Source organism: Panulirus ornatus, chromosome 10 (assembly GCF_036320965.1).
Source record: "Panulirus ornatus isolate Po-2019 chromosome 10, ASM3632096v1, whole genome shotgun sequence".
Classification (NCBI taxonomy): domain Eukaryota; kingdom Metazoa; phylum Arthropoda; class Malacostraca; order Decapoda; family Palinuridae; genus Panulirus; species Panulirus ornatus.
In genome coordinates, this window is record NC_092233.1 from 787,858 (window position 1) to 813,793 (window position 25,936).

Genomic DNA, 25,936 nt, shown 5'->3' on the forward strand with positions numbered 1-25,936 from the left:
CGAACAACTAACTCACTTCCCAAGCTCTCTCATCCACAACAGACTGCATACTTGCCCCCCTCTCCAAAACTCTTGCATTCACCTCCCTAACAACCCCATCCATAAACAAATTAAACAACCATGGAGACATCACGCAACCCTGCCACAAACCAACATTCACTGAGAACCAATCACTTTCCTCTCTTCCTACTCGTACACATGCCTTACATCCTCAATAAAAACTTTTCACTGCTTCTAACAACTTGCCTCCCACACCAAATATTCTTAATACCTTCCACAAAGCATCTCTATCAACTCTATCATATGCCTTCTCCAGATCCAGAAATGCTACATACAAATCCATCTGCTTTTTTAAGTATATCTCACATACATTCTTCAAAGCAAACACCTGATCCAAACATCCTCTACCACTTCTGAAACCACACTACTCTTCCCTAATCTGATGCTCTGTACATGCTTTCACCCTCTCAATCAATACCCTTCAATATAGTTTCCCAGAAATACTCAAGAAACTTATACCTCTGTAATTTGAGCACTCATCTTTATCCCCTCTGCCTTTGTACAACGGCACTATGCATGCATTCTGCCAATCCTCAGGCACCTCACCATGAGTCATACATACATCAAATATCCTTACCAACTAGTCAACAACACAGGCACCCCCTTTTTTAATACATTTCTCTGCAATACCATCTAAACCAGCTGCTTTGCCGGCTTTCATCTTCCACAAAGCTTTTACTACCTCTTCTCTGTTTACTAAATTATTCTCCCTAACCCTCTAACTTTGCACACCACCCCAACTAAAACACCCTATATCTGCCACTCTATCATCAAACACATTCGACAAACCTTCATCATACTCACTCCATCTTCTCACATCAACACTACTTGTTATTACCTCCCCATTCACCAATGTTCCCATTTGTTCTCATGTCTTATGCACTTTCTTTACCTCCTCCCACAACATCTTTTTATTCTCCCTAAAATCTAATGATACTCTCTCACCCTAACTCTCATTTGCCCTCTTTTTCACCTCTTGCCCCTTTCTCCTGACCTCCTGCCTCTTCTTTTATACATTTCCGTCATTTGCATTTCCCTGCAAAAATCGTCCAAATGCCTCTCTCTTCTCTTTTACTAATAATCTTACTTCTTCATCCCACCACTCACTACCCTTTCTAATCTGCCCACCTCCCACACTTCTCATGCCACAAACATCTTTTGCGCAAGCCATTACTGCTTCCCTAAATACATCCCATTCCTCCCCCACTCCCCTAACATCCTTTACCCTCACCTTTTTCCAATCTGCACTCAGTCTCTCCTGGTACTTCCTCACACAAGTCTCCTTCCCAAGCTCACTTACTCTCACAACTCTCTTCACCCCAACATTCTCTCTTCTTTTATGAAAACCTCTACAAATCTTTACCTTTGCCTCCACAAGATAATGATCAGACTTCCCTCTATTTGCACCTATCAGCACATTAACATCCAAAGGTCTCTCTTTCATGTGCCTATCAATTAACACATAATCCAATAACGCTCTCTGGTCATCTCTCCTACTTACATACGTATACTTGTGTATATCTCTTTTTTAACCAGGTATTCCCAATCACCAGTACTTTTTCAGCACACAAATCAACAAGCTCTTCACCATTTCCATTTACAACACTGAACACCCCATGTACACCAATTATTCCCTAAAATTCCACATTACTCACCTTTCCATTCAAATCACCCATCACTATAACCCAGTCTCGTGCTTCAAAACCACTAACACATTCACTCAGCTGCTCCCAAAACACTTGCCTCTCATGATCTTTCTTCTCATGCCCAGGTGCAAAGGCACCAATAATCACCCATCTCTCTCCATCCACTTTCAGTTTTACCTATATCAATCTAGAGTTTACTTTCTTACACTCTATCACATACTCCCACAACTCCTGTTTCAGGAGTAGTGCTACTCCTTCCCTTGCTCATCCTCACATCAACCCAACTTTACTCCCAAAACATTCCCAAACCACTCTTCCCTTTTACCCTTGAGCTTCGTTTCACTCAGGGCCAAAACATTCAGGTTCCTTTCCTCAAACATACTACCTATCTCTCTTTTTTTCTCATCCTGGTTACATCCACACACATTTAGACACCCCAACCTGAGCCTTCGAGAAGGATGAGCTCTCCCTGCGTGATTCTTTCTTCTGTTTCCCCTTTCAGAAAGTTAAAACACAAGGAGGGGAGGGTTTCTAGCCCCCGCTCTCGTCCCCTTTAGATGCCTTCTATGACACGTGTGGAATGTGTGGGGAGTATTCTTTCTCCCCTATCCCCAGGGCTTCATACACAGACATATACATCTACACATATACATATATAAACATGCATATAATTCATACTTGCTGCCCTTAATCATTCACTCTATTCCTTGCGTGCCTTTTACACTCCTGTATGTTCAGGCCCCGACAGCTTAAAATCTTTTTCACTCCATCCTTGCACCTCCAATTTGGTATCCTACTTCTCGTTCCCTTCATCTCTAACAAATATATCCTCTTTGTCAATCTTTCCTCACTCATTCTCTCCATGTGACCAAACCATTTCAATACACCCTCTTCTGCTCTCTCAACCACACTCTTTTTATTACCACACATCTCTCTTACCCTTTCATTACTTACTCCAACAAACCACTTCACACCACATATTGTCCTCAAACATCTCATTTCCAACACATCCACCCTCCACCCCACAACTCTATCTATCGACCATGCCTCGCAACCATACAACATTGTTGGAACCACTATTCCTTCAAACATAGCCATTTTTGCTTTCCGAGATAACGTTCTCGACTTCCACACATTCTTCAATGCTCCCAGAATCTTCACCCTCTGCCCCACCCTGCGACTCACTTCCGCTTCCATGGTTCCATCCACTGACAAATCCACTCCCAGATATCTAAAACACTTCACTTCCTTCAGTCTTTCTCCAATCAAACTTACATCCCAATTTACTTGTCCCTAACCCTACTGAACCTAATAACCTTGCTCTTATTCACATTTACTCTCAGCTTTCTTCTTTCACACACTTTACCAAACTCAGTCACCAACGTCTGCAGTTTCTCACCCGAATCAGCCACCAACGCTGTATCATCAGCGAACAACAACTGACACTTCTCAAGCCCTCTCGTCCACAACAGACTGCACACTTGCCCCTCTTTCCAAAACTCTTGCATTCACCTCCCTAACAACCCCATCCATAAACAAATTAAACAGCCATAGAGACATTACGCAACCTTGCCGCAAACCTACATTCACTGGGAACCAATCACTTTCCTCTCTTCCTACTTGTACACCTGCCTTACATCCTCGAGAAAAACTTTTCACGGCTTCTAGCAACTTACCTCCCACACCATATACTCTTAATACCGTCACAGAGCATCTTTACCATAAATGCTACATACAAATCCATCTGTTTTTCAAAGTATTTCTCACATACATTCTTCAAAGCTAACACCTGATCCACACATCCTCTACCACTTCTGAAACCAAACTGCTCTTTCCCAATCTATTGCTCTGTACATGCCTTCACCCTCTCAATCAGTACCCTCCCATATAATTTCCCAGGAATACTCAACAAACTTACACCTCTGTAATTCGAACACTGACCTTTATCCCTTTTGCCTTTGTAAAATGGCACTATGCATGCATTCCGCCAATCTTCAGGCACTTTACCATGATCCATACATACATTGAATATCCTTACCAACCAGTCAATAACACAGCCACCCCTTTTTTAATAGATTCCACAGCAATACCATCCAAACCCGCCGCCTTGCTGGCATTCATCTTCTGCAAAGCTTTCACTACCTCTTCTCTGTTTACCAACTCATTCTCCCTGACCCTTTCACTTCACACACCACCTCGACCAAAACACCATATATCTCCCAATCTATCATCAAACACATTCAACAACCCTTCAAAATACCCACTCCATTTCGCTCTCACTTCACCACTTCTTGTTATTACCTCCCCATTTGTGCCTTTTACCAATGTTCCCATTTGTTCTCTTGTCTTACGCACTTTATTTACCTCCTTCCAAAACAACTTATTCTCCCTAAAATTTAATGATACTCTCTCTCACCCCAACTCTCATTTGCCCTCTTTTTCACCTCTTGCACCTTTCTCTTGACCTCTTGCCTCTTTCTTTTATAAATTGTCAAAAATATTATATGTATGTATGTAATCCAATCCAAGCAAATGATTAAGGAGAAAAATACTGAAGATATATGCAATGAAACAGGACATAAAAAGAAGATTGCAATAGGATTATCCTCAATACCTCATTAATGACTCGAAGATCATCTTTACGCTCCTTCTTTGATTCACATTTGCTGTGTGGCATGAGTGTACGAAGGTCATCCATTAAATGGCGATCACGGAATGTTATGCCACGAGAAGCAAATACTAACACACGCTGCTTGTTGGTCCATCTACCCTGTAGAAAAATTTTTCAATTAACATATCACATCTCCGACTAAGTTATGTAACACGAGAAATTGGAGATATTCTCTGTTAAACAACAGAGGTAAAAGCTTTTCAACATCCTGAATTCCAACATACAGTTATCTCAGTTACTCCTCCAGTGCAAACTTGTATAGTATAAATGTCAGCTCTATACATTAATACCTTAAAACCTGCAACCTCTTTGCAACCCAACTCATGACAAATCTGTCCTTTTCTAAGCAATGACATTATCACATCAGAGGATGCCTAAATACTGCAAGCCACAAAAAACTAACATTAAACCTCTTGCTTACTTAAACAATGGCTCCTCCACAAGCAACAGTATCCCATCCCATAAAAATCCTCAATAAAACTAAAGCTATTCCACGAACAAAAATCAAAACATGTCTACACATCACTTTGTTCAACAACTCATTTTCTCTTTGCAGGTGGTAAAAAGTATGAAGAAAAGTATTCCAAATAAAAGCAGCACTAACAACCATATGCCTCACTGTAACTTATAAACTAGGGACTCAATTAATTCATTTATTGGCTATAATTCATTTCTAAAACTTCTGAATATCTACCTTATAAATCTTTTTTGGCTGTCAGTGTCTGTAGAAAGGTTCCAGAAACAATGAAAAAGGGACAAGAATTGAATATTCCATTTGGCAATACAGGACAAACAATAATACCTAAAATGGCTAAATAATAAAACAAAACACCTTATAAGGCAGAAGAAAGGCTTGTACAACTAAGCAAAATGGGGGAAACAGTTTATGGATCAGCTAACACAATTCAAGAGAATGGTAAAATCAGAGATTAGGAAGGATAAAAGAAATTACAAACTTAAGTTAGCTACTAAAGCAAAAATACAATGCCAAAGGATTTTTCAAATGTAAAGAACAAAGGTTAGGGGAAAAATTGGACCTAACAAATCACATTCTGGTAGGTTAGTTGAGAGTGAGACTGAAATGCGTGAAGCTGAAAACAAATCACCTCACATCAGTATTTACACAGGAGGAGCATACAAACATTTCTGTTCTACAGCAAATCTACAGGGGGGATGAAAGCAGTAAGCTATGTGATAAAAATGAATAAATTTGATATTTTGAAACAAATAGAATGATTAGAAGTAAAAAGTCCTGGGCAAAATGGTCTTTATGCAAGGGTCTTGAAAGAATGTGAGGAGGGAGTGTTCTGCTTTTAAATGTGTTTCAACAGTCTCTGGAATCAAGTGTAGTTCCTAAGCAATGGAGGACAGCAAATGTTGTTCCCATCTTTAAGAAAGGGGAAAGATCTATTACCTATAATTATCATCGTATCAGCTTGACATTTATTGAGGAAATTTCTTGAATCAATTACAGCAGACAAAATACAGGAACACTTGGAGAATCATGATCTCATTAGGGATTCTCAACATGAATTTACAAAAGGAAAGTCATGTCTCAGTAACCTTCTCTCCTTCTTTAATGAAGTATCTGAAACTGTTGATCAGGGTAAGAGTTATGATATTGTATACTTTAGATTTAAGTAAGGCTTTTGACAGGGTACCTCCAGAGCGTCTGCTTAGAAAAATAGCGGCACATGGCACTGGGGGTTGTGTATGTATTTGGACTAGGGTGTGGCTCACTGACAGAAAACAGAGGGTATGCATCAATGGAGTTACATGGGATTGGGGCAATGTAGCCAGTGGTGTTCCTCAGGGGTTGGTCTTGAGACTGCTCTTGTTCATTATTACATGACAGCTAGAGACTGAGTGTGAACGAATGTGGCTGTTGTTGTCCTTTCCTAGTGCTACCTCGCGCACATGAGGGGGGAGGAGGTTGTTATTTCATATGTGGCAGGGTGGTGATGGGAATGAATAAAGGCAGACAGTATGAATTATGTACATGTGGATATAAGTATATGTCTGTGTGTGTATATATACGTATACATTGAGATGTATAGGTATGTATATTTGCATGTGGATGTGTATGTATATACATGTGCATGTGTTGTGCCATTCTTTCATCTGTTTCCTTGCGCTACCTCGCTAACACGGGAGACAGCGACAAAGTAAAATAAAATAAAATAAAAATAAGTTTGAATGGAGAAAAACTGGAGGAAGTAAAGTTTTTTTAGATATCTGGGAGTAGATCTGGCAGCGGATGGAACCATGGAAGCGGAAGTGAATCACAAGGTGGGGGAGGGGGCGAAAATCCTGGGAGCCTTAAAGAATGTGTGGAAGTCGAGAATATTATCTCCGAAAGCAAAAATGGCTATGTTTGAAGGAATAGAGGTTCCAACAATGTTGTATGGTTGCGAGGCGTGGGCTATGGATAGAGTTGTGCACAGGAGGGTGGATGTGCTGGAAATGAGATGTTTGAGGACAATGTGTGGTGTGAGGTGGTTTGATCGAGTAAGTAATGTAAGGGTAAGAGAGATGTGTGGAAATAAAAAGAGCGAGGTTGAGTGAGCAGAAGAGGGTGTTTTGAAATGGTTTGGGCACATGGAGAGAATGAGTGAGGAAAGATTGACCAAGAGGATATATGTGTCGGAGGTGGAGGGAACGAGAAGTGGGAGACCAAATTGGTGGTGGAAAGATGGAGTGAAAAAGATTTTGAGTGATTGGGGCCTGAACATGCAGGAGGGTGAAAGGCAGGCAAGGAATAGAGTGAAATGGATCGATGTGGTATATCAGGGTCGACGTGCTGTCAATGGATTGAATCAGGGCATGTGAAGCGTCTGGGGTAAACCATGGAAAGTTCTGTGGGGCCTGGATGTGGAAAGGGAGCTGTGTTTCGGGTATTATTGCATGACAGCTAGAGACTGAGTGTGAACGAATGGGGCCTTTGATGTCTTTTCCTAGCGCTACCTCGCACACATGAGGGGGGAGGGGGATGTTATTCCATGTATGGCGAGGTGGTGATGGGAATGAATAGAGGCAGACAGTGTGAATTGTGTGCATGTGTATATATGTATGCGTCTGTGTGTATATATATGTGTACATTGAGATGTATGGGTATGTATATTTGCCTGTGTGGACATGTGTGTATATACATGTGTATGTGGGTGGGTTGGGCCATTCTTTCATCTGTTTCCTTGCGCTACCTCGCTAACGCGGGAGACTGACAAAGCAAAATAAATAAATATAATTGACAATTTGGATATGAGAATAACCAACAACTTAAGTTGATTTGCCAATGATACAAAAATAAAAGCCGTAACCAACTCAGATGAAAATTCAGAGAATTTGCAGAGAGCCATGGAAAATGGAATTCAGAACAGATAAATGCAGAGCACTTAGTGTGGGTAAAGACACGAACACTAATTACATACTGGACAATATTACTATTGGTAGAAGAAAATGCAAGAGATTAAGGGGTAATGGTGGCAAAAATGTGTTAAAGTGTGTAATACAGCTAACAGGATGTAAGGGTTCATTAATAGGACTGTTAGGAATAAAACTAGAGTATTATTGCAACTTTAACTTGCGTTGGTGAGACCCCCTTTGGATTATGCGGTAAAGTTTTGGGCTCCATACTATGCAGATGATATAGAGTGTTTGGGGAGAGTATAAAAGCGAATGACAAAAATGACCCTGAAATTAGAAACTTCACCCATTCAGAAAAGGTTAAAAAGACTGAATTTACACTCACTTATGAGAAGGAGGGATTAAGTGAGTGCAGGGAATCAATGAAGGTAACATGAATAAAGTTCTTGGAATGGCGCCACTAGGTGGGACTAAAAATAATGAATTTAAATCAGAAAAACTATGCTTTGGTTGGATGTGGGTAAATACTGGTTCGGGAATAGGGTAGTTGATTTATAGAACTACTTGGGTCTTTAGGTAGCTTTAAACTAAGGTTGGATGTGTTTAAGGGTCCAGGCGGTTGGTTGTGGGGTGGACAGGAACAGGACCTGCCTAGCATGGGCCAATAGGCCTCGTGCAGTGACCTTTGGTAATCACTCCCACAGGAGTGGCTGAAGTGCTGTACATGAGCTTTCTACCATAATGGCGACACAAACTTCATAATTACAGAACCCCTCCCGTTACTGCATGTACTACAAACAATATCTTCAGACTAGAGTATCTTTTATTAAAAGTATTTTTAATACAATTTGCAGTCCAAACCACGTGGCTTTCATAGCTGCATTGTCCTTGCAGTACTATTTCTTGAAAAACACTGATGGGGTTAACTTAAGGATTAGTCATACCTTTTTCTTTACAGGTTCATCTGAGTCACGAAGAACAGGAGGCAACAGAGACGGAAGATCTATTTTATTGTCCTCAAGCGACTTTACAACACGTTTCTTCTTAGCCATGTTTACTGCTCTTGTTGGTGTAGCCAGCGACGATCACCCTACACGCTCACAATCTCATCTCCAGCACACCAAACTATTAGCGCTCACAACTCTTAACAATCATCCAACCAAAAATGTTCATCAAACAATAAGCGTTCCCAAATATTAGCACGCCAAACAATAAGTGATCCCAAATATCAGCACGCCAAACAATAAGTGATCCCAAATATTAGCAATTGTTCAGCTGATGTACAGCACGATAAACAATAAGTGCTCCCAAATATTACCAATTATTCAGCTGTTATAGAGCATGCCAAACAACAAGTGCTCCCAAATATTACCATTGTTCAGCTGATATGGAGAACGCCAAACAATAAGTGCTCCCAAATATTTGCAAATATTCTGCTGATATAGAGCGCGCCAAACAATAAGTGCTCCCAAATATTAGGAATTATTCACCTGAGATAGAGCATGCCAAACAATAAGTGCCCCCAAATATTTGCAATTATTCAGCTGATATAGAGCACGTCAAACAATAAGTGCTCCCAAATATTAGCAATTGTTCAGCTGTTATAGAGCATGCCAAACAATAAGTGCTCCCAAATATTAGCAATTGTTCAGCTGTTATAGAGCATGCCAAACAATAAGTGCTCCCAAATATTAGCTATTGTTCAGCTGTTATAGAGCATGACAAACAATAAGTGCTCCCAAATATTAGCGATTGTTCAGCTGATATAGAGCACGCCAAACAATAAGTGCTCCCAAATTTTAGCAATCATTCACCTGAGATAGAGCACGCCAAAGTATAGTGTTCCCAAATATTTGCAATTATTCAGCTGATATAGAGCACGCCAAACAACAAGTGCTCCCAAATATTAGCAATTATTCAGCTGATATATAGCACCCCAAACAATAAATGCTCCCAAATATTAGCAATTATTCAGCTGATATAGAGCACGCCAAACAATAAGTGCTCCCAAATATTAGCAATTGTTCAGCTGATATAGGGCACGACAAATAATAAGTGCTCACAAACATTAGCAATTGTTCACCTGTTATAGAGCACGCTAAACAATAAGTGCTCCCAATCATTAGCATTTGTTCACCTGTTATAGAGCACACCAAACAATAAGTGCTCCCAAATATTTATTGGCAATCATTCAGCTGATATAGAGCACGCCAAAAAATAAGTATCCCCAAAGATTAGCAACTGTTCATCTGATGTTGCATACGCCAAAAAATGAGTGCCCCCAAAGATTAGCAATTGTTCATCTGATGTTGAACACGCCAAACAGTTAGTGCTCCCAAATATTAACAATTATTCAGCTGATATAGAACACGCCAAAGAATAAGTGCTCCGGAATAGAAGCAATTATTCATCTGACATAGAGCACGTCAAACAATAGGTGCTCCCAAATATTAAAAATTATTCAGCTGATATAGAGCACGCCAAACAACATGCGCTCCCAAATATTAACAATTGTTCATCTGATACAGAGCACGCTAAACAATAAGTGCTTCAAAATACTAGCAATTATACAGCTGATATAGAGCACTCCAATCAATAAGTGCTCCCAAATATTACCAATTCAGTAGATAGAGAACACGCCGAGCAATAAGTGCTCCCAAATATTAACAATCATTCAGCTGATATAGAGCACGCCAAACAATAAGTGCTCCCAAATATTAGCAATCATTCAGCTAATATAGAGCACGCCAAACAGTAAGTGCTCCCAAATATTACTAATCATTCAGCTGATATAGAGCATGCCAAACGATAAGTGCGCCCAAACATTAGCAATCTTTCAGCTGATATAGAGCATGCCAAACAATAAGTGCTCCGAAATATTAGCAGTTATTCAGCTGATATAGAACACGCCAAACAATAAGTGCTCCCAAATATTACTAATCATTCAATTGATATAGACCACGCCAAACAATAAGTGCTCCCAAATATTACTAATCATTCAGCTGATATAGAGCACGCCAAACAATAAGTGCGCCCAAACATTAACAATTATTCAGCTGATATGGAGCACTGCAAACAATAAGTGCTCCTAAATATCAGCAATTATTCAGCTGATATAGAGCACGCCAAACAATAAGCGTCCCCAATTGTTAGCAGTTGTTCAGCTCATATAGAGCACGCCAAACAGCAAGTGCTCCCAAACGTTAGCAACTGTTCAGCTGATATAGTACACGCTAAACATTATGTACTCCCAAATATTTACAGTTGTTCAGCTGATATAGAGCACACCAAATAATAAGTGACCCCAAACGTAAGCAATTATTCAGTTGATATAGAGCACGCCAAACAATAAGTACTCTCAAATACTAGCGATTATTCAGTTGATATAGAGCACGCCAAACAATAAGTACTCTCAAATACTAGCAATTATTCAGTTGATATGGAGAACGCGAAACAATAAGTGCTCCCAAATATTTGCAATTATTCAGGTGATATAGAGTAATACTAGCAATTATTCAGTTGTTGTAGAGCACGGCAAACAATAAGTGCTCCCAAATACTAGCAATTATTCAGTTGTAGAGCACGGCAAACAATAAGTGCTCCCAAATATCAGCAATTATCCAGTTGCTGTAGAGCACGCCAAACAACAAGTGCTCCCAAATATTAGCAATTATTCAGATGATACAAAACACACCAAACAATATGTGCTATCAAATATTAGCAATTATTCACCTGATATAGAGCAAAGCAAACGCAAAGTGCTCCCAATTACTAGCAACTATTCAGTTTCTGTAGAGCACGGCAAATAATAAGTGTTCCCAAATACTAGCAATTATTCAGTCGTTGCAGAGCACAGCAAACAATAAGTGCTCCCAAACGTTAACAATTACTCACCTGATATAGAGTACGCCAAACTATAAGTGCTCCCAAATGCTAGCATTTATTCAGTTGATGTAGAGCACGCTGATCAATAAGTGCTCTAAAATATTAGCACTTATTCAGGTGATACAGAACACTATAAACAATGAGTGCACCCGAATATTAGCAATGATTCAGCTCATAAGAGCACACCAAACAACAAGTACTCCCAAATACTAGCAATTATTCAGCTTTTATAGAGCACGCCAAATAATTGGTGCCCCTGATTATTTGCAATTATTCAGGTGATATAGAGCACGGCAAAAAATAAGCGCTCCCAAACGTTAGCAATTACTCAGCGATGTACAGCACGCCAGACAATAAGTGCTCCCAAATACTTGCAATTGTTCAGCTGTTATAGAGCATTCCAAACAATAAGCACCTCCTGCGCAAAACTCTATCCATAGCCCACGCCTCGCAACCATACAACATTGTTGTAACCACTATTCCTTCAAACGTAGCCATTTTTGCTTTCCGAGATAATGTTCTCGACTTCCACACATTCTTCAAGGCTCCCAGGATTTTCGCCCCCTCCCTCACCCTATGATTCACTTCCGCTTCCATGGTTCCATCCGCTGCCAGATCCACTCCCAGATATCTAAAACACTTTACTTCCTCCAGTTTTTCTCCATTCAAACTTACCTCCCAATTGACTTGACCCTCAAGAAGAAAGAAGAAAGTTAAGAGTAAATGTGAATAAGAGCAATGTTATTAGGTACAGTAGGGTTGAGGGTCAAGTCAATTGGGAGGTAAGTTTGAATGGAGAAAAACTGGAGGAAGTAAAGTGTTTTAGATATCTGGGAGTGGATCTAGCAACGGATGGAACCATGGAAGCGGAAGTGGATCATAGGGTCGGGGAGGGGGCGAAAATTCTGGGAGCCTTGAAGAATGTGTGGAAGTCGAGAACATTATCTCGGAAAGCAAAAATGGGTATGTTTGAAGGAATAGTGGTTCCAACAATGTTGTATGGTTGCGAGGCGTGGGCTATGGATAGAGTTGTGCGCAGGAGGATGGATGTGCTGGAAATGAGATGTTTGAGGACAATATGTGGTGTGAGGTGGTTTGATCGAGTAAGTAACGTAAGGGTAAGAGAGATGTGTGGAAATAAAAAGAGCGTGGTTGAGAGAGCAGAAGAGGGTGTTTTGAAATGGTTCGGGCACATGGAGAGAATGAGTGAGGAAAGATTGACCAAGAGAATATATGTGTCGGAGGTGGAGGGAACGAGGAGAAGAGGGAGACCAAATTGGAGGTGGAAAGATGGAGTGAAAAAGATTCTGTGTGATCGGGGCCTGAACATGCAGGAGGGTGAAAGGAGGGCAAAGAATAGAGTGAATTGGAGCGATGTGGTATACCGGGGTTGACGTGCTGTCAGTGGATTGAATCAAGGCATGTGAAGCGTCTGGGGTAAACCATGGAAAGTTGTATAGGTATGTATATTTGCGTGTGTGGACGTGTGTATATACATGTGTATGGGGGTGGGTTGGGCCATTTCTTTCGTCTGTTTCCTTGCGCTACCTCGCAAACGCGGGAGACAGCGACAAAGCAAAAAAAAAAAAAAAAAAAAAAAAATATATATATATATATATATATATATATATATATATATATATATATATATATATGTGTGTGTGTGTGTGTGTGTGTGTGTGTGTGTTATACTGAACGCTATTTTCCGCGTCAGCGAGGTAGCGCAAGGAAACAGATGAAGAATGGCCCAGCCACCCACATGCAAATGTATATACATACACGTCCATGCATGCACGTATACATACATATGCCTTTCAACATATACATACATATACATATACAGACATGTACATATATACACATGTACATATTCATACTTGATGTCTTCATCTATTATTGTCGCCACCCCGCCACATATGAAATAGCATCATCCCCTCCGTCCAGCGAGGTAGCGCTAGGAAAAGGCAACAAAGGCCACATTCGTTCACACTCAGACTCTAGCTGTCATGTAATAATGCACCGAAACCACAGCTCCCTTTCCACATCCAGGCCCCACAAAACTTTCCATGGTTTACCCCAGACGCTTCACATGCCTTGGATCAATCCATTGACAGGACGTCGACCCCGGTATACCACATCGTTCCAATTCACTCTATTTCTTGTACGCCTCTCATCCTTCTGCATGTTCAGGCCCCGATCACTCAAAATCTTTTTCACTCCATCCTTCCACCTCCAATTTGGTCTTCCACTTCTCCTTGTTCCCTCCACCTCTGACACATTTATCCTTTGTCAATCTTTCCTCACTCATTCTCTCCATGTGACCAAACCATTTCAACATACCCTCTTCTGCTCTCTCAATCACTCTCTTTTTATTTCCACACATGTAAAGTCTAGCTACAGTTTATTAGTTTTCGTGCGTCAGATAATTACATTTCCTCTCATTCAAGCTAAATATAAAATTGTGACTGTCAGCCCGTATGTTTCTTGGCCGTGTTCTCCAGCCCGTCACTAGCGGCTGTGGTATAGTAATGGTTAGTTGATTGGTTAAGGTAAAAAGAATATGATGCATAACCTGATTATTACCTCTGATAATATAACTTTAAGATGAACACGCGCAAAACCCAGATTTCCTTCAAACATGAACTGAGCTAAGGGGACATTAGGTGCAAATGCTCATACAGTCCGAATGGTTTTTAGTTTTCGCCGCGTTTGCATAATTTGTTTAACCAGTTTATTACAATCTATTATGTTCATTTTACATCATAATGATAGGTCAGTCATAAGTATGATCTCTACATAAGAAATTATGAGACTATCGGATATATGTTTCCCCTTATTATCAATATTAATTTCAAATGTTCTGTTTTTGCTGTTGCAAATATGTAGTGGGTAATATAGTACGTTTGGTGTTTAATTTATCTGTCTATCATTTATTGGTTGAAACAAGTAAGTCTTTTTAGTCTATCATTTATTTGATGCAGCAAGCAAGTCAACCTCATTAGAATACAGAGGAGTAGTGAGAATATGGCCATAACATCATTAATGGTAATGACCCAGAATATATAAAAATGTAATTGTTCATAATAAACATAGTAAGCTATATATCATGCGTTGTATCTACACTGGGATAAGACTTCTTTACCGGAATTATAAGATTAGAGAGGACTCTTGGCGCAGAAAGTCAATTTGATGGAATTATTATCTGTTCTTATCTAAATACTGTGAAGCTGAAGATTTTTTAAAAGAAAAGTTATATAATCGATAATGGGAAAAATTGTTGCAAATGTTTTTAATGTTCGAAACTTTTTTTTAGTAATTCTTCGAGATGTTTACCTTATGCTGTTTATCGAAAAAAGGTTACTCATGCTGTTTATCGAAAAGAGATTACTCCTTTTATTAAAAGTGGGAACATTCAAGTTGTACAAATCCTTAAAGAGAGAGAGAGAGAGAGAGAGAGAAGAAGCAGGAGAAATAGTGGCTGGTTAGGTTAGGTTGTAGAGGTTATGTTGGTTATGTAAGCGACGTTGGACACGGTGGCACCATAACAACAACAACCTCATACACAAAATGGGTCTCTGTAAATGTTCCAAGAAAATAGTATCTAATCAGTTCTGTTTTGAACATAGGGTCGATGTCTGTGAACATTGTATGGTTCAAGAACACACAACAGTAAGTATTATTGTAGAATGATTAGCCACTTAGATATTGTTATAGATTTATTATTTTCGGGTAAAATCTGCCAGCCTTTTAAGATATGCTGTAGTTTATGTTACTCCAGATTTCTTACTTTTTTTTTCTTACAGTTTTGTACTTATTACACAATTGATTTTCTGTATGTATGTTTAACATTGCTAGTTAAAGCTCTACTTTTCCCCTGCTATAATCTTTACTGAGAAAAGTAAGTTCCAGTTTACAATCATCATAGCAATGAAAATTCTGAGAACTAAAGATGACTGGTAGCCAAGAAGAATATACTTTACGTCTTATGTTGATTGTTACTCTGAAAATGAATGGAGAAAGATGTCATGATCAAAAATAGGAGGAAAACACTGCTAGATCCCCCTGCCAACGAATACTACGCTGCCTACTGACTGACCACACTACGCCCTCTACTGACTAACTTTATTGTCCCTACTGACTGACTTTACGGCCCCTACTGACTGACCACACTACGCCCTCTACTGACTGACACTACGGCCCCTACGACTGACGACACTACGTTCTCTACTGACGACATTACGGCCCTACTGACTGACACTACAGCCCCTACTGACTAACGACACTAGCCCTCCACTGATTGACACTACGGCCCCTACCGACTGACGACACTACGCCCATTACTGACTGACACTACGGCTTTACCGACTGACAATACGGCCCTTTTGACACACTACGGCCCATACTGACTGACACTACGCCCTCTACTGACTGACACTAACGGCTCCTACCAACTGACGACACCACACCCTCTACTGACTGACACTAACGGCTCCTACCAACTGACGACACTACGCCCTCTACTGACTGACACTACGGCCCTACTGACTGACACTACAGCCCTACTGACTGACACTACTACCTCTACTGACTGACACTACAGCCTCTACTGACTGTGATATGACCTCGACTGACTTTATGGACCCTATTGACTGACACTACGGCCTCTACTGACTGACACTACGTCATCTACTGACTGACAATACGGCCCATACTGACTGACACTACAGCCTTTACTGACTGACAGTATGGCCCCTACCAACTGTCACTACGCCTCTTCTATCTGACAATACAGCCCCTAGCGATTGATACTACGGCCCCTACCAACTGACACTACAGCCTCTTCTGACTGACAGTACGGCTCCTACGAACTGACTTAACGGCCTCTACTGACTGACAATACGGCTGCTACTGTCTGACACTACGGCCTCTACTGACTGACACTACGGCCCCTACTGACTGACACTACGGCCCCTACCAACTGACTTTATGGCCTCTACTAACTGACAATACGGCTACTACTGTCTGACTATGGCCTCTACTGACTGACACTACTGCCCCTACTGACTAACACTATGGCCCTACTGACTGATGCTACGGCCCCTACTGACTGACACTATGGCCCCTACTGACTGACACCACATCCCTACTGACTGACAACACTATGGCCTTTACTGACTGACGCTACGGCCCGTACCCTATTAACTAACTGTATGGCCTTTACTGACTGACAATATATCCCCTACTGACTGATGCTATGGCCTCTACTGACTGACAATACAGACCATACTGACTGACACTACAGCCCCTACTGACTGACTATACAGCCTCTACTGACTGACACTATGGCCCCCACTGACTGACACTACCACCTCTACGGACTGACAATATGGCCCCTACTGACTGACACTACAGCCCCTCCTGACTGACACTACAGCCCCTACTGACAGACACTACTGCCTCTACTGTCTGACACTACGGCCCCTACTGACTGACACTTACTGACAATATGGCCTCTGCTGACTGACACTATGGACCCTATTGACTGACACTATGGACCCTATTGACTGACACTACATCCTGTACTGACTGACAATATGGCCCATACTGACTGACACTACAGCCCCGACTGACTGACAGTACGGCCTCTTCTGGCTGACAGTATGGCCCCTTTTGATTGACACTACAGCCCCTACTGACTGACACTGTGGCCCGTACTGACTGACATTACAGCCCCTCCCAACTGACTTTACAACCTTTACTGACTGACAATACGGCTGCTACTGTCTGACACTACAGCCTCTACTGACTGACACTATGGCCCCAACTGACTGACAATACAGACCCTACAAAACAGGTATCCTACTTCCAGGTAAGAGCATTTAAAATGAAATTTCAGAATGTAGTGTAGACCAATATTTCAATACTACAATGAGTGCTCATTATCAGGCTGACTGACACTACCGCCTCTACTGACTGACAATATGGCCCTTACTGACTGATACTATGGCCCCTACTGATGGGCACTACAGCCATAATTGACTGACGGTACGACCCCTACTGACTAACATTACAACCTGCCTCTACCCACTAACACCATGGCCCCTGCTGACTAACACTATGGTCCCTATTGACGGTACGACCCCTACTGACTGACACTACAACCCGCCTATATCTACTAACACCATGGCCCCTGCTGACTAACACTATGGTCCCTACTGACTGACACGATGGCCTCAGCTGACTGACAGTATGCCTTCTACTGACTGACACACTGTAGCCCCAACTGACTGACAATACTGCCCCTACTGACTGACACTACACCCTTACCAACTGACACCCTGGCTTCTACTAACTGACATTTCAGCCCTTACTGACTGACACTTCAGCCCTTACTGACTGATAAATGGCCTGCACTGACTGACACTTCAGCCCTTACTGACTGATAATGGCCTGTACTGACTGACACTTCTGCCTTTAACGACTGACACTACAGCCCCTACTGACTGACACTGCAACCACTACTGACTGACAATATGGCCCCAACTGACTGACACTTCAGCCCTTACCAACTGACACTATGGCCCTTACTGACTGACACTATAGCCCTTACCGACTGACACTTCAGGCCTTAACGATTGACACTGCAACCTATACCAACTGACACTAGGGCCCCTACTGACCGACACTTTGGCACCTACTGACTAACACTTCGGCCCTTAATGAATGACACTCCCACCCTTGCAGACTGACACTTTGTTCCCTTTTCCAGTTTCTGTTGTCTTATATGTAGATACTCGTATTTCACATATCCATTGCTTCTGATTATGCATACATAGTATGATCATGACTATGTAGCATATGCTGTACATTTCAGATTTTTATTATCTTTGCCATTTTCAGTCAGTACCCATGTACATCTTATCCTGCCTTAATTATTCATATAATTGAGTGAATGCTCCAATTACAGAGGTATAAGTTTGTTGAGTATTCCTGGTAAATTATATGGGAGGGTATTGATTGAGAGGGTGAAGGCATGTACAGAGCATCAGATTGGGGAAGAGCAGTGTGGTTTCAGAAGTGGTAGAGGATGTGTGGATCAGGTGTTTGCTTTGAAGAATGTATGTGAGAAATACTTAGAAAAGCAAATGGATTTGTATGTAGCATTTATGGATCTGGAGAAGGCATATGATAGAGTTGATAGAGATGCTCTGTGGAAGGTATTAAGAATATATGGTGTGGGAGGAAAGTTGTTAGAAGCAGTGAAAAGTTTTTATCAAGGATGTAAGGCATGTGTACGTGTAGGAAGAGAGGAAAGTGATTGGTTCTCAGTGAATGTAGGTTTGCGGCAGGGGTGTGTGATGTCTCCATGGTTGTTTAATTTGTTTATGGATGGGGTTGTTAGGGAGGTAAATGCAAGAGTTTTGGAAAGAGGGGCAAGTATGAAGTCTGTTGGGGATGAGAGAGCTTGGAAAGTGAGTCAGTTGTTGTTCGCTGATGATACAGCGCTGGTGGCTGATTCATGTGAGAAACTGCAGAAGCTGGTGACTGAGTTTGGTAAAGTGTGTGGAAGAAGAAAGTTAAGAGTAAATGTGAATAAGAGCAAGGTTATTAGGTACATTAGGGTTGAGGGTCAAGTCAATTGGGAGGTGAGTTTGAATGGAGAAAAACTGGAGGAAGTGAAGTGTTTTAGATATCTGGGAGTGGATCTGGCAGCGGATGGAACCATGGAAGCGGAAGTGGATCATAGGGTGGGGGAGGGGGCGAAAATTCTGGGGGCCTTGAAGAATGTGTGGAAGTCGAGAACATTATCTCGGAAAGCAAAAATGGGTATGTTTGAAGGAATAGTGGTTCCAACAATGTTGTATGGTTGCGAGGCGTGGGCTATGGATAGAGTTGTGCGCAGGAGGATGGATGTGCTGGAAATGAGATGTTTGAGGACAATGTGTGGTGTGAGGTGGTTTGATCGAGTGAGTAACGTAAGGGTAAGAGAGATGTGTGGAAATAAAAAGAGCGTGGTTGAGAGAGCAGAAGAGGGTGTTTTGAAGTGGTTTGGGCACATGGAGAGGATGAGTGAGGAAAGATTGACCAAGAGGATATATGTGTCGGAGGTGGAGGGAGCAAGGAGAAGAGGGAGACCAAATTGGAGGTGGAAAGATGGAGTGAAAAAGATTTTGTGTGATCGGGGCCTGAACATGCAGGAGGGTGAAAGGAGGGCAAGGAATAGAGTGAATTGGAGTGATGTGGTATACCGGGGTTGACGTGCTGTCAGTGGATTGAATCAAGGCATGTGAAGCGTCTGGGGTAAACCATGGAAAGCTGTGTAGGTATGTATATTTGCGTGTGTGGACGTATGTATATACATGTGTATGGGGGGGGGTTGGGCCATTTCTTTCGTCTGTTTCCTTGCACTACCTCGCAAACGCGGGAGACAGCGACAAAGTATTAAAAAAAAAAAAAAAAAATTGAGAGATGAATTAACTATGACTGACAGCTTATCTAATGATTCTAAGTTATTCAACTTCAATAATCATATATACATAAACATGAAAAATTACCTGTTAAAAATCTGGTGAAGTCTCTAGGGGCCTTCTAACCCCCACAGCCCAAGCTGGGCCTAGGCTGTAGGGTTGGGTCTTTGGTTGACCAAGCTGTCGGAAGCCACAGCCAGCAGGCGCACATAACCTCCACACCCTAGTTGGTCTGGCACACTTTGTAAGTACTTGTGCAGGGAACTTACAGACTTCTCTAACGTGCATCCTACGGAGTTCCTGTCGATTACAGGCAAAGTGTTAAAGAGCCTTGGGCCCTGGATGTTTAAGTTCTATGTTTTTGTGCATGTTGCTCCTTTGGTTTTTAGAAGTAATATTTTACAAAGTCTTCCATGCCCATAATACCAGTAGGATGTTATTTCTAGGTTGGGATCCATTTTTTGGATTTTATGCGTATAATTTATATTATACCTCTCCCATCTGTGCTCCAGGGAGCATAGCTTCAGAGATCTCAGCCATTCTCAGTAATCTAGTTCCTTTACCTCATTAATATGGGTTGTAAAAGATTTCTGGACACTTACTACTTCTCCTGCTTTGCCTCTTGTAAGATGATGTTAGAACATAACAATATTACATCCATGAAAGTATTAGTCCCTAGAATGATATCATCTTGATTTTTCTTCTCAAGTCCTGAAAGTCTGCTGAATCCATTCCACCATCCTTTTGAAGGAGGCATCCATTGTTTTCTTGTGTTTTTGACGAAGGTGAGGTCAGTAGACATTATAGCTCCGAGGTCTTTCATACTGCTCAAATTGTTTATGATAGCGTCTGTGTCCATCTAGTATTCTTTATTGTTTCTGATATCTTCATTTACCCAGTACTGGAGGAGTTCAAACTTTACCCCACTGAAAAGCATGTTGATCTTGGTGGCCCAGTTGTAGACAATAGTCTTGTCCCTTTGTAACCTTTCATTGTCCTCTGTTGGTGTGATTTTCATACTTATTCTTTTATTACATGCAAAGGATGAGATGGAGCTGTGGTTTGTGCATGTATCAGTGTCAACTTTATGAATGAAGGACAGGAGGGGTTCAAGTAGTCTTAGGGGACTGTGCTTTTTACTGTGGAGGCACTGGAGTTGACATGGTCTGCAACTATGTATTGTGTTCTGTTTGTTAAAAGGTTATTTATCCATCTCCCAACTTTTCTTGTTACTCCCATCTCGCATTTTATGGAACATTTTATGAGCTGTGACACCATGGTCACATATACATGAGTTTACATGAGAAAGACACCTGCAGGCCTGATTAGCCCACGACTGGGTTGTCTAGGAAAAAAGAAATGACAAGAAAATGTAATTCTATTATTATTCTATTATTGCATTGTAATTTGTGTTATATATATTTCACTCTTGTGAAAGTGAACTAGGATTATTATTTTGTGTACTACGTTTTTGTAGAGGAAGAGATCTCTTGGTTTGAAATCTTACCTGGATTGTTGATGTAACTTTTTGTACTGTGTAATGTATCTCTTTTTGAATTATTTGTTTCTTTTAATATAAGTAGTCTTATTCCGTATTTAATTTCATCCCTTAACTTTAAAGCAGTGTTACCTGTGTTATGTAACAAAAAACTGGCGACCTTGAGCCAGGATTTCCTTACTATACAGTCTCTTCCTCATTAGTTAATCATGTTGTTGACCAGTGATGCTAACATGGAACATTTCTATTAGGATTGGTGTGTGACCCAAATGCTCATAGAGTTGGAGGCTTTGGTAATAATTGAATTAGTTTGTGATGAGCTAGGAGGTACTGTGCCTGAGGTTGCAGAAGAGGGAACTGAACCTGATGTTGAAAAGGGTGTTGACGATATTGTTTCCCCATTAAGGTTGGCAGAAGTTTTAGCTCCTGTCCAGCTCCCTAGTGATTTTAATGTTAATCCCAAATACCTGCAGTTCCAACTAGAATTTGCTAGATTTAATGCACAAAGTGAATAAGCAAGGCTTTGGGTACAGAAGGAACAGACTGAACAGATAAGACTAACTTTGGAACAAGAGAGAATATGCCAGGTCGTATCAAGCCAATGCCAGAGTTTGATTTTACGAAACATGTAAGATTTGTAACCTAAGTTCTCTTAAAATGATGTTACTTAATTTTTCATATGTTTGAAAATGTGGCCAATCATCTCTCTTGGCCCGAGGTATCGTGGTCAGTTTTGTTACAAACTGTTTTTTGTGGTAAGGCTCAGATCACGTATGCAGCATTGTCCAGTGACCAGTGTACTGATTATGACATAGTGAAGGATGTTGTGCTGAAAGCTTATGAGTTAATCCAGAAACTTACAGACTCAAGTTTAGGAATGAGTGTAAGAATCCTGACCAGACTTATGCCGAATATTTTTGTGAAAAGGGCAGTTTATTAATGCTGTGGCTGTGCTCCAAACAAGTATGTGAGTTTTAGAAACTTAAAGAATTAATGTTACTTGAGGAAAGTAAGTGCAGTTTACTCCCTGGATCTGCCCCCTGTAAAAGCCTGTAAAAGTATGAGTAACAACCCTGAAAGGGTTGGATCCTGTTATTATTATGGCATAGGTGGACATCAGGTGAGGGTGTTCACCTATTATGCTGCCCTATTCAGCCTTTTGCTCTAACATTCCTCATTACCACCATGCGTTAGCTGATCTATCCTGTTATGTTCCCTCACTGCTTTGTTACTTGCCTCTACCTTTGATTTGACCTTTACTGCCTTTTTCCCAACCACCTCATTCTCAAATGGCACTAGTTGACCCATCCCACTATGTACCCCCATTGGCCTTTCCCCTTCTGTTACTTGTCAGGTGACCTCTACTACATAAGAAGTGACCACTAATTGTTGTACTCTACAGTGTTTCTTATCCTGCTATGACCCTGTCACCCAGAGTCCCACTTTTGGTTTTCCTATGTTTTGAATACCTAACTAGTTTATCTTTATTAAAAAGAGAGCCAGATATTCTCATCTAACATACTGCCAAGGGTTTTTTTCCCTATTCCATGTATATGGAGTCTGTCATTTGGCAAAGAAGCTTCTATCCTGTCCCATAAATCTATTCAAAAATGTTTTCCTCCTCCATACGAAGAGCCTCAATTCTAGTGCTTTTCCCCATCATTCTTCTAAGTATGATACAGGGATTTGCATCATGTCTGGGCAGCAGTCATAATTAAACTAACTTTCTGTGGCTATTTTTAAGTTGGTAGGTGAGATCCTTATACTTTGCTAAGATTTCTTTAGATTTCTCATTGGCTATGTTGTTCGTCACCACCCTGACAACAAATGTCAAATCTTCTAATCAGCAGCTAATGAAAACTTTTCCTTATTGCCTTGGGCTGAAGGAAGAACATTATTGAATTTCATACTGTGTCTGGATGCAAGAAGCATCATAGATTTTTGGGTAAGAATGAAACCTTTAGATTAAGAAATTATCGTATTGTTATCCACTCTGTAGGCTTCTTCAAGAGGGGACCATTTGTTTGTAATTAAAAAACTAACTTTTATCAGCCTGGGTTTCACATTAAAATACATTATATGAAGAAGGTGGCCTCGACCTTAACCTTCACTGGAAACCTTTTGTTGTAGGAAATCAAGTAAAGGAGTCTGGCACACATGTACCACCTTCATTAGACAGTACCTTAGTTTAGACAATTTAGATCTTCCTTGTGTGGCTTTGGGAATTCCTCCTTTAGGAAGACAGATTCTGGTGTGCTTCTGTATCACTGTTGAAGGAATTTACTCTTACTTTTTTGTGTAGCCTATTCCTATAGAAGTTTTTTCCAAACACCCCTCCCGCATGCTCTCTTGCTCATGGGACAGATTACAAAGGAGGGAAATGTAGGTTTTGAAATTAAGAAAAAAAATTGTCTGAGGCGATGTGCATTCTTTCCTTGTTTCCTCACCCTACCTTTGTCGTACCCTATATTTTCTTTAATAACCTTTCTCCACACCAGTTATGATGTCTTTTGGGTTGATGCCTGCTGTCTGTAAATTCTAACCTGCTAGTGGTTGGGAGTGTGTGGGTTGATGATATCATCCCCATGAGTGAAGTTTGGCTCAGAACAAATGAGCTACCACTACCATAAGGATTAGAAAGGCCAGCACTTCCTAACCAGATATACCGAGGGTTGGAAATTCCTAACCTTGATTTTCCTAAAGATATCTGTGATCATATCTCAAGCGCTTAGGAGAAAAAGGTTTTCAGTTTTCAAAACTTATATTTCTAATTACTGCAGTCCCTTAACATTTCAGTTATTTTTTCTCCAGCAACTATGCATTTCCTGTACACACTTACCCTTTTCCAAAGTTTCACATGTTGAAACTGCCGCTGAGACTCATGTGCTGAAATAAAACAAGGTCCCATAGAATTCTGTTATTTTATCAATATTTGTTCTAGGCTGTTGAAAGAAAGCTTGTTTTTAGATAGCAGATAATTAACTTTTTCAATTGAAATTATCTTGTAGCGATAGAATTATTATTACATGTTAGAGAAAGTTTCGTTGGACTATCCTTCATAATAGATATTTTGATGGATAGACATATTTGATTTATAGCCACTAAGTTACTGACATTTTTCAGTGTGTTGTCCAGTCCTACCGTCAGTGGTTAGATGGCAGTGACTACAATCCTGTTTGCCGGATATGTGATGACCAGTTGGCCACAAGGGAATGCATTCGTCTTGTTTGTTATGGTAACAAATACTTTTATTAGTTTATTTTGTCCTTATTGATTATATTTATGAATAGATGTGAATCCTCAAAGGTTTCATTTAGGGCCACACCAGAGCTAATCTGTGGATCATCATGAAGGATTTGTTATTTGTTTCTAATGATGTTAGGGATCAGAGTCCTTCAGCTGTGAAAAATTCCATTATATTGCAAGAGAGTTCTAGTTATCTGTAATGATTGAGAAAACTTCATGCCAGAATACTAGATACACTTTATTTGGTGTTTTTTGGACATGAAAATAGTATAGTGAACCCCCATTTAAATTACTAATATGGGGAAAGGGTTGTTGATAAGAAGCCAAATTCCAATACCTGCCAGATTTTTTCCCAGAGGCACAAGGAATTCACAAATTAGTATGTGAACTGTAAACTTACCTCAGTCTAATTTAATGTGTACATGACACCTCCCCATGGCAGTTAGAACAGTTGAGGGAGTAGCAGAGACAACTGTGAATCAGAGAGAATTAACTTCAAGATCAACTGAAGTCACCTGAATCACCTACTGGCTAGAAATGGGGTATGCATGAAGCACAATCTACTCTCCTCTTGCTCTTGATGCTTAGTTGTTTTCAACTCCTCAGCATCATTAAGTTGTTTCCTGTATTGTAAGCCCATGAATCCTAATTTTACTCTTATCTATCATGATTTAATACAAAATACAGGTCATATCACTATAAAGATACACCACAGTAATTTGAGAACATGGGCCCCAAGTTTGTTCATGTGTTGAAAAAGCCTGCACTTATCTCAGATTATCAGGTAGTGACCAAGTTAGGTCTTGTTTCAATTGAAACTTCTACTTAGATTATCTTTTAAGGTGTCTTTTTTTTCTTTCAAACTATTCGCCATTTCCCGCATTAGCGAGGTAGCGTTAAGAACAGAGGACTGGGCCTTTGAGGGAATACCCTCACCTGGCCCAATTCTCTGTTCCTTCTTTTGGTATTGCAACTTTAAATTATTTCAGATCATTGTAAAACTATGTCTGTGTTTGCTGAGAGACCATTTTATCTGTCTGTCTTCCTATCTATCTATCTATCTATCTGTCTATCTTTATCTGTGACACCTGTTCCCTCG

At 40.6% G+C, this 25,936-nt stretch overlaps 2 protein-coding genes across 2 annotated transcripts in view; one reads left to right on the plus strand and one right to left on the minus strand.

Annotated features, from left to right (window-relative positions):
- LOC139750715 (ribosome biogenesis protein BRX1 homolog) overlaps positions 1-8,843 on the minus strand; it is a 105,847-nt gene extending 97,004 nt beyond the window's left edge. Inside the window, exons 1-2 of the mRNA XM_071665389.1 lie at positions 8,685-8,843; positions 4,321-4,476 (exon numbers count right to left, since the gene is read on the minus strand). Coding sequence (XP_071521490.1) covers positions 4,321-4,476; positions 8,685-8,792 — 264 coding nt within the window. The 5' untranslated portion in view covers positions 8,793-8,843. The remainder of the gene's footprint in view (positions 1-4,320; positions 4,477-8,684) is intronic.
- A 6,292-nt stretch (positions 8,844-15,135) lies between these two features.
- Positions 15,136-25,936, plus strand: part of LOC139750716 (zinc finger protein-like 1 homolog) — a 118,645-nt gene continuing 107,844 nt past the window's right edge. Inside the window, exons 1-2 of the mRNA XM_071665391.1 lie at positions 15,136-15,294; positions 24,715-24,826. Of these exons, the coding sequence (XP_071521492.1) occupies positions 15,193-15,294; positions 24,715-24,826 (214 nt within the window). The 5' untranslated portion in view covers positions 15,136-15,192. The remainder of the gene's footprint in view (positions 15,295-24,714; positions 24,827-25,936) is intronic.